At 38.3% G+C, this 9,971-nt stretch overlaps 1 protein-coding gene across 9 annotated transcripts in view; it reads left to right on the forward strand.

The window, feature by feature from the left end:
• Nucleotides 1–9,769, forward strand: part of LARP1B (La ribonucleoprotein 1B) — a 32,486-nt gene extending 22,717 nt beyond the window's left edge. For 4 of the 9 annotated variants that reach the window (XM_055794192.1, XM_055794189.1, XM_013300084.3 and 1 more), the window contains exons 11-19: nucleotides 340–714; nucleotides 2,443–2,566; nucleotides 3,432–3,643; nucleotides 4,024–4,130; nucleotides 4,667–4,827; nucleotides 5,142–5,286; nucleotides 6,517–6,626; nucleotides 6,848–6,975; nucleotides 7,769–9,769. In XM_055794192.1, the coding sequence (XP_055650167.1) occupies nucleotides 340–714; nucleotides 2,443–2,566; nucleotides 3,432–3,643; nucleotides 4,024–4,130; nucleotides 4,667–4,827; nucleotides 5,142–5,286; nucleotides 6,517–6,626; nucleotides 6,848–6,975; nucleotides 7,769–8,002 (1,596 nt within the window). In that variant the 3' untranslated portion in view covers nucleotides 8,003–9,769. The other 5 variants (XM_055794191.1, XM_055794190.1, XR_008745557.1 and 2 more) reach the window with 5 other exon arrangements.
• The last annotated feature ends 202 nt before the right edge of the window (nucleotides 9,770–9,971 follow it).

The following is a 9,971-nucleotide window of genomic DNA, read 5'->3' on the forward strand; positions in this document are numbered from 1 at the left end:
TGTGTCGGACCTAGAATAACTGAGTGCATTTGAAATTCTGATCTAAAGCTCACTAAAATGAAATAACTGTGGTGTGGGTTGTTTGTTTTTCTGCTGAGGGGCAGTTGTACCTGTTGATTATTGAAAAAATGTATTATGTGCATCGGTAATTGTTCTAAAAGCTTATGGCAGAATTATTTAGTACAGTAATTTACTTAATAAGCATCTGAAAATGGCTATATTGTTTCCAGTTTCCCCTATGTTTGTTTATTGAAAATGTTCTATCATGTTCTGTTTGTCTCCCATTTGGATAATGTCTGTCCAATTCAAATGTAAAACGCATCACCTTTTCCAACTTAGGAGAGCGGCGTTCCTGTGTCTGATCAAACATCAGATCAACAACAGCCACCCCCACCTCCAGAGGAGCAAGAACAGGAAGAACTTGATTTTATGTTTGATGAAGAGATGGAACAAATTCAAGGTCGGAAGAATAAATTTACTGATTGGTCAGACAGCGATTCTGATTATGAAATTGATGATCAGGATGTAAACAAGATTTTGATCGTAACACAGACACCACCATATATGAGAAGACATCTTGGTGGAGATCGTTCTGGCAACCATGTATGCCGTGCAAAAATAACATCAGAACTTGCTAAAGTTATTAATGATGGCTTATACTATTATGAACAGGATTTGTGGATGGAGCAGAGTGAGAATGACACTATGTTGAAGGTAACTTTCTTAAATTTTTACCTGAAGACTATGCCCGTCCAAACAGTTCTAAAATGGATTTCAGCCATCTGCTGTGTAATTGTAAAATGCTGGGTTTTTTTTGAAAGAAAAGCGATAGTAGTTCAGTTTACAGGTCTCTTGAACTCTCTTTATTTTGATAATATTGTAAACAAGTTGAAAGCAAAATCGGCAAGTTTTTCTTGTCACAGATTTGACCAAAAACATTGAATGAATATTTTTAGAACTATCTCTTAACATTTTGGAGAAATTTCAACTTTTCCAGTGTTTTCTTGTTCTATGAATAGTTTGTTTCATAACACTTGCAAACCCTTACCGGAGAGGAAGTGGTCACATTCTTGAGATAAGATGAGAGGACGGTAATACAGTCATTTTGAAGTAGTTTTACGTTAAGGTTCTGTTTGCCTTGTAGCTTGTTACAATGTTAGCTCTGTCAGCAAATGAAACTTTGGATTGTACACCTTACATTTCATTGGAGAAACACTTCTATTTCCTAGCCTGTGCGTGGGCCCGTCTTTGAGGCTTTCAAACCTTTACAAGGAGATGGTCAGCTTTGATATTTTTAAAAAATATTATTTATTATTTTTTTAAATATACTGAGCAGCTGTAAAATTAGATGAGTTGAACTCCAGCACTGCAAAGGCAGAGGTCAACGTGGCATACTGCAGTCCTGTCACGTATCACTCTTGGTTTATTTTTTTGTGCAAGTGAGCCCAGTGAGTGGCACGTGTGTCAACGATCTCACTGTGTCACTAGCAGATATTAAGTGTACAGAAATACAAAGTTACCTAAACAGTAAGTGGTGAGGAGAAGGAGCTTTATCTGTGCACAAGGGTAAAGGTGGTTTGGGGGAAGCAGCTTAAAGGACAAATGGGGCATGTGGGTACAAAAAAGAGCTGACAGATAAAAACGAATGTTGAGAATAAGAGCAGGAAAGTAAAGGTACAATTCAGAATATGGAGTTTTTATTATAAAGGAAATGGACCAAGAAAACCAGCACACTAGAAGAGGACAGTGAGAAATAGCACACAGCCAGGGAAAACTACTTTTTTGTTGTTTTGTTCTTAACATTGATTTAAACAAGATTTTTTCACGCACAGCATGCACGCACAGAGATGTCCCGCCCCACCTTCAGCTGAGCAGGGGCAAAAGTGATTTGACTTGTTGCCACACATCCTGGAAAATCCTGTGCTTTTGCGGTTTAAGCTACCAATGAAAACATTAAAAAAAAAACAAAACCAAGCTGAACACTTTATTTACAAATGCTGGCTTTTCTTAAGATGTTGCCTGAGAAAGGGAGGAGGGTCTTTTTTGCTCCCCTAAATTGCTAGGGCCTTCCTTGGCACACTTACTGCAGAAGAGGGATGGTTTGGGGTTTGGCAAGGGGCCAGGGTCTCAGTTGTTTTTATTTCTTATTTGTCTGTGAAAATTCGCATGTAGGTGGCCTTACTGTCTCCATTTGCCCATTTACCGGCGTAACTTTGTTTTAGCTAGTGCAGTGTGAGCTTATATACAGTGTCCATGGCAGCTTTTTTTACAACGTGTGCTAGAGACTTCTTCCATTTTCCTGAAAAGAAATCTGTACTGGCTGTGTGTGGGTAGCTGTGTCAGTTCTGGCTTGCTTATTTTCTCTTCTATGAATTTCACCTGTTTCTCCGGATGATATTAATTATTGTGCTTTGCATTTACAATTTGCTTTCTCTAATTCAGCAAGAGATTGAGAACTTTAAGAAGCTAAGCCTCATTAGTAAAGAGGAATTTGATAGTCTTGCACCAGAACCAGTTGCTGATCCAACCCAAGAAGTTCCTCCAGGACCTTCAGGGTTACGGAAAGGTAAGTAATAAGTATTATTTTTTTTCCGAATCTCTGTAATAAAGAGCAATTCCATAGGTGTTTTAACTCTTTCTGCCTGTGTAATATTTCAATTTTGGTTCAGTCAGCAATCCGAGGGGATTGCTCTTTGCTCATTTTTCAAATTGTCAACTGTTTGTTAGTAGCATGGTTTCCATTGAGTTAGAACAAGCTGGTACTACTACTTTGCAGGATGTGTATGAGCATCAAAAGGCAGTGTTCTATTTTGTTGTCACCATGTACCAACACCAGGTGCTTTTTGTGTAGTTTGACATTCACAGTGTGTAAAGTAATAGCTAGTGATGTTGTGAAACATATTTTCTAGAAACCAGTATTTTTACGGGAAATGGGGATAGAAGGAATTGAAACTAGAAGAATTTTCTATTTGTATCATAACCTTACTGAGCAGTCACTATGTCCAAATCTTATCTTTTGAGTATTTCTGATGCAGTAGTAGTATTAACATTTACTCGGATACATGCTAATAGTGTCTTTAAAGCAGTTGAAGAAAACCACCTTACTAAACCCACGGCCTCACCAAAAAGCAAGAATGTGGTTATGCTTTCACCAGTGTTTATTTTCCATTACTTCGCTAGTGTAAGTACCAAAGAACAAGCAGTGAAGAAGTGGGTTTAAATTTTCTAGCAAAGACATGCTTGAAACTTTATTTCCTAGTTTTGAGCGGTTTGTGCTGCTTCTGCACAGAGTGCTCTTTTTAATTTGATTATCCTTTGGGGATGATGTGGTTCATTTGAAATGAAACAGGCCTTTAAGATACTAGGGGAGCTTAAGCTTTGAAATCCGAAGTCTGTTTTGAAAATGAGTGTTTTGTCCTTCCTGCCTACAGATTTGGCAGAGGAGCTGCCTTGTAATTTGTTAAGTGTTGAAGTCCCTCCGACGGCAGCAATAGCTCGATCACTGCCAACAGCAGTGCCAGATTCCCCCTGCATTCAACCTGGCTTCACCCCGCGAACACCTCGCACCCCAAGGCTACAGGACCCCAACAAAACACCCAGGTTCTACCCTGTTGTTAAAGAAGCACGATCCATTGATGTGAAGGTAAATGGAAACATACTTTTTCTAAAACCAGAAAAAGTCTGTAAAACTCATGCCTGTGCATACGATTTACCAGGAATAAAAAGAAAAAAAAAAAAAATAAACACTTGTACATTTTTATGGCTTATCTTCAAAATATTTACCATATTGTTACAAAATGATTTCCTAGTTTTCTCTGTAACATTTCTTAAAAGACCTTGCTGAAAAAGTGTCATGTCAAAGACTTTGAATTTGTTACATAAGACTAATCTTTAGGTTATGTAACCAGAGTGTTGTGACTATAATGTGTTAGATAGAATATAAAATTTTTAGAACTTTGTCTTAATAGGGAGAGAATGAGTGAAATGAAAATAGGGAAATAAATACTTCATTTGCTTTCTTAGACTCCAAGAAAAAGAAAAACACGACACAGTACAAATCCTCCCTTAGAATGCCATGTGGGTTGGGTGATGGATTCCAGAGACCACAGGCCGAGAACTTCCTCTGTGAGGTAATTTTTATTTTTTTTCAGTTGTAGAATATTTATTTGCAGTATCATTAGTTCTCACTGCTAATGGAGAAACAGTCTGTGATAAAATACAATTTATAAACACATTGGAGGGAAGAGCAGAGCGATCAAGAAAGACAAAATGATAGAATGCGAGGTTACTGGGGGAGTAAGCTAGCCAGGCTGACTACGTTCCACAGCGTTGTTGAGCCATGATACTGTAGCAGTAATATTACTTGAAGTACTGACATTCACTTCAGTGATTTTGCCGTTAGGTGGTCATTTAAAATCAGGCAGTAATGTAATGTTTAATTATTGTCATTCAAAACTGTCTGGTTTTTGACATATTAGCTCAGAATCTGATTTCAAAAGCGGGTGACTGGGACCCCAGGCATGCATTGTAGTGGCGGTCCGGTGACTGCGCTATTCTGACAGCTCTTGCATAGATCAGAATGGTTGAAAACTGATTCTATAGAAAAGCACTCTTTACAGGACAGAAGTGCATTTGCTTTTTTTTTTTTTTTTCTTTTTTTCTTCAGCAGTTCCAGTGCTTCGCCTTCAGAAGGAGCTCCATTAGCGGGAGGTTACGGGTGTACCCCAAATTCTCTTCCAAAATTTCAGCATCCTTCTCATGAACTGTTAAAGGAAAATGGCTTTACTCAACAGGTGTACCACAAATATCGTCGAAGGTGTCTGATGGGTAAGCCACTAAATGTACTTCCTGAAATTCTACCTAAAATTTTCAAGGCGTCATCTGATACCAGTTTTCTCCACACTGTTCCTCATCCTAATTTTTTCTTGGAAAAGGAAAGCAAGATGTATTTTGTTTCTCTTTTATGAACTCTGCTTTCCATTTAACTTTATTTTCCCTGACAAAAAAATTACCCTTGCATTTAAACTTCAGTTACTGTAAGCTCTTGTGCGTGTATTACTAATGGAAAAGCACTTGAAAATATGTTGCTGAAAAATTGAAAATAACTTTCTCTTTTTTTACTCCTTTCTTTTTTCTTCCAGAGAGGAAACGGTTGGGAATTGGCCAGTCCCAAGAAATGAACACGTTGTTTCGTTTCTGGTCCTTTTTTTTGAGAGATCACTTTAACAAGAAAATGTATGAAGAATTCAAACAACTTGCTTTAGATGATGCAAGAGAACACTACAGGTATTCACTTTTTCCTGGAAGTTGAGCTGGTGAGGTCGTACCTGTGCAGTTTGCGTATATCTGAAGTGAACATTTCTAGTATTGGTTTTGAGTCTTTGGAAATCTTTAAAATAGCAGCCTGTGTAAGTTATTTTAATAGCAAAAATCTGTTTGTTTATATTTGTGCTTTGCAGATAATAGCTAAATGTGCAGCATTTCCTGACTTGTCATCGGTCTTGAATTCTACAAAACCCTGTAACTTGTTGACTGTGACAAGTCAGCTCTGTACTTATTTACACTCCTAAGATTCTTCCTTCCATAGGTGAAGACGTTCTTAACCTCATTGAACTTTGGTGCGACTGCTTCTGGCCTTATAAAAATACCAGAAAAATGACCACAAAGGAAATTACCGCTGCCCCTTTAGCTCTCTGATGTTATTCCCTTCCTTCCACCCAGTTCCTCCCACCTCTGTTTCCCTTAGCTGAAAAGACGAGGTAGCCCAGCGTTCTGAGTGCCAAGCGAGGATGTACCTACCGGCTTACAGAATCCTGAAGTTTGGATATGTCACTTGAGGCTGCAGAGTGATATTCCCTGGGGGGTGAAGTGGCTTTAATAACGCCTTGTCTCTCTGCTCTGGATTACTTGATGCTCTGTGATTATCCAAGGATACGTTTACTAGGAGAAACTTCAGAAGGCTTTTAAGGGCGCTAAGGTGGCAGCAGGCAAGAACGGGAGGAGGTCTGCGCTATCTGGAGACCCGAGGCAGCCAAAGCCAGAGTAATGCCGAAGCATCACTGAGTGCCGAGCCAGAAACCCTGCCACTGGGGTGGGTGGGAGCTGCAGGAACACAGTCCTGCCTTACACGGCGGGTTTTGCGCTGGTGGCGGGTTAGGCTGACTCCTGGGCCGACCCACTATGATTGGTCTTGTGTTAAAAATGTTTGTGTGCCCACACATACTGAAAACATGAAAGCATTTGTCTTCATTTTGTATGTGTGTATAGTGTCCGTAGATCCTAAATTGAAACCATGGGACGGACCTGATTTTCCTAAGTCAGTTTTGGTTATTTGTGAAGATGTTTCAGAACAATGGGGTGATAAAAACTGATGCAAAAAGGAAGCGTTTTTTTAGGAGAAGGGTAAAATGAGACTGTGCCATCTACTTAAATGCAAGGAGAGACTGGAAACTTGCCTCCCTCTGAGGGATGAGCAGCATATGTGTAAGGTATTTGTACCTCTTTGTTCTGTTACAGGTATGGATTGGAATGCTTGTTTAGGTTTTACAGCTATGGCCTAGAAAAGAAATTCAGGCAAGAAATATTCAAGGATTTCCAAGAAGAAACGAAGAAAGACTACGAAGCTGGTAATTATCATAGGCCGGTCACGGCTCACACTGGGGTAACTTTAGTTGGAGATAATCCCCGTTCCTTGGCCCTAACTTGTTAATGAACCCAAGAGCCATTTCTGTTTGTGTTCCTTTTATCTTCAGTTCTCTTAAACATACAGTTACCAGTGAATAATTAAGGTTTTTTTAATTACATCTGACCTCTGTAAATTGGTAAAATTGTGTTTTTCCATTATCAGGTCAGCTCTATGGACTGGAAAAATTTTGGGCTTATCTAAAATACTCTCAGCACAAGACTCCAGCCATTGACGCCAAACTGCAAGAGTACCTTAGTAAATTTAAGAGACTGGAGGACTTCAGAGTAGATGTAAGTTTCAGTACCTATTTCAAATAAATATTTGGTGTATGAATATTTTTACTGCAAGGTAAACTGAGAACAGTTACTTCAGTTCACAAAAAGGCAGCTTTACGAATCCTGTCAATCACTAGAAAAAGCATGATTAAAAAAATTTGAATGAAAAAGGCAGTTGTGTTCTAGCCATTTGTTATTATTTTCTTTTTAAACCAAAGTATGGTGCTGAGGTGGCTAAAACGTAGAAAGCGTTGATCCATTTTCATTGTGTAGTGAAAGAAATAGGAAAAAAAAAAAAAAAAAAAAAAAAAAGCTTGTCATTTGGTAAGACTGATGATTTCTATACCGTTCAGGAATTTGGCAAATTAATGAATGGCAATCCTTGATGAACTGTGACAGGCATTGTCCTTGCTGAGAATGTAAGTGCCAAATTCAGTGCAGCCTCCCTGCAGAATGCCGAATTCTTAGAGTACGGTTCCAGAGTGTAGTGCTGCCCTGCCTTTCGTACCTGGCTTACGGGGCACTGCGCTACCATCGTCCCCGGTAATCCTCCATTTCCTAGGAGTTGTGGCAAACATTTGGGCAGTGACAATTAAATAATGTAAGACTGTTTAAAGTCCTTAATATCTCATGCACTTGCGCTTCTAGCTAAATGGCCAGGAGAACTGTAGAATATTACCAATGAGTTGTGAATAACTAAGCTGAGTTATGGAACGCTCTGTCTTTTTTTGATCTGTTAAGTGTATGAAAGGGCAAATACCTGGCCTTACAGAAAAACATCTAACGGGTTGCTCGTGTTTATTTTCAGCCTCCTATTAGTGAAGAATCTGGCAGAAAGAGACCGGTTGCTGCTGCAGGTGAAGATTCAGGTCATCGCAGACATCAGTCTAATTCATCTAAAGCACTTCTTGCCGCTAAACCCACAGCTGCCTGTCAGTCCCAGGCACTGGGAAACCTTACCAGTGGGAACACTGTGCAAGCATCCGTAGGTCATAACAGTGCTGCCGCAAAATCTATAGGAAATGATGTACCAGAAAAATAGACTTAAGATGAGCTGACGCCCTTGAGAATCAACTTTTACATCATTCTCTTAATTGGGAGATCTTCAAGGCAAGCCGATCTAATACATGATTAAAAATGTATGGGTAAGACAAAGGATTGGATTCTCTTTTTCACAGGATTTAGTTCCATAACACTTACCCTAGGAGAGTTGCTCTTGGTTTTGGGATCATTGGAAGGATCCTAGGGAAGATTCTTTGGCTTCAGTATTGCTTTCCTCAAGCTTTTGTTTACAAAGAACTGCATTCCTTGCATATGCAAAAAATACTTCGGGGATGCCTTACATTTCAGCTCATATTTCTTAAAAAAGGTATGATATACCCATGATATTTACTGTGCTTTCTTTACCCAGAGTTTCCCGTTTTTTGTATTTTACCAAAGCAAAAAAGATTACATTGTATGTAGAATTTTAAATGTAAAGGAAAGATCTATTTGATTGGTTTGCTCTTGAATCTAACTATTAAAAAGTACGCTTTTGTGCAAAAGCACGCTTGAGAATGTGCAGCTATACATGAAACTGCATTTCTGGATTCTATTTAAAGACATAGTTTCTGGTTTTTTTCAGGGTCTCCATAGTATTTTATTAAGTATGGAGTTTGAGTGGACATAACTGGGATAGTTTTGCAGGTATTTCCTTCAGTACTGGTTCTTAGTAAGTCAAGCAACAGAAGTGTACACGGGAAGATGGATCTGTTGGCTTCATAGGGTCTTAAATTAACATATAGTATCTACAGTTTGTGCAGGTTGTTAAAATAGCAAACTATTCAAATTATTCTTGGCTTGAGAGGTATCTTCATTTGAATTAGCATGATTATTAATTGCTCTAACAGGAGAGGCATAATTTTTCCAAATGTGTTTGGTCTTTTTCCTCCATATTTCAAGTAATAAAAAAGAGTTTGGAGGGGAAACAAAGTATTCCTTGTAAATCTTATTTTTTGCTTTATTTTACAATATCTGAATGAAGTTCTGTTTAAATTGTGCTAGCTAAGCATAAATAATTTCAAACAGGTCTAAACACGATTTCACCAAATGTAAGTTACTCAAATACAAATCCACTGCTGTAGCTGAAAGATGGGGATGTTAATATCCTGTAATTTCTTCTTAACTTCACTACTTGGTTTTTGAAGACTCAAATGAGTAACTTCTTGTTTCCTAGAGCAGGTAAGAAGAATTTCAGGTTTTTGTTAAACATTAACTGCAGAAAAGACTTCACTTTTAAAGTTAAAAAGCTACGTCTAGCACAAATGCCTTAATCCGTGAAGGTGTCTGAACTGACTGCACAGCCACATCCAGGGTTTTAAACTCCTACCAGATCTCAGAGGGTGTAAGTCCATTCATTTTTCAGTCATTGTCTTGTGAATCTCAATGAAACAAATGATGAACGTTTGCATTGTAAAGTAGTGTATGTTTGCAGTGACCTTCCCAACAGTTAATACCATTTCAATACAAAATGGAGCCTTTTAAACGGCCTGTTCTAAATTAATTTCAATTTACTCATACCAATATTTTAAGTAATATCCTGTAGCTATGCTGAAGTGGCACATCTCAATCCTGTGTTTGATCCATGCCTTTTGCTATCCAAGAAAATGATACGAATGTAAATTTGGATTGAAATTGTATATACAAGTAATAAATTTAAGGTATTTCCTTTCAGTTTTTCATTGGAAAATGTGCAGATTAAGCTTACAGTGTGTGTAATTTTGTGATATCTTGAGAAATTTCATAAAAACAAAAAAACCCCAAATCCTAACACTGTTGTATGTCAACTTTTTTCCCTACAATGTGTGAAGAAAAACAACTTTGAAAAGATTGTTAAAGCTGTAGACTTGCATAGAAATTTCTGCTGCCTCTGGTGCACCAAGGTAGCGGGGAAAACCCTGCCTGTTCAAACACTGTAGTAGTTCTTGGAATGTGAACCAGCTTTCTTCAAGTTCAGTACTGATGTATTTTTT

The sequence above is a fragment of the Falco peregrinus genome, chromosome 2, assembly GCF_023634155.1.
Source record: "Falco peregrinus isolate bFalPer1 chromosome 2, bFalPer1.pri, whole genome shotgun sequence".
NCBI classification, from domain to species: domain Eukaryota; kingdom Metazoa; phylum Chordata; class Aves; order Falconiformes; family Falconidae; genus Falco; species Falco peregrinus.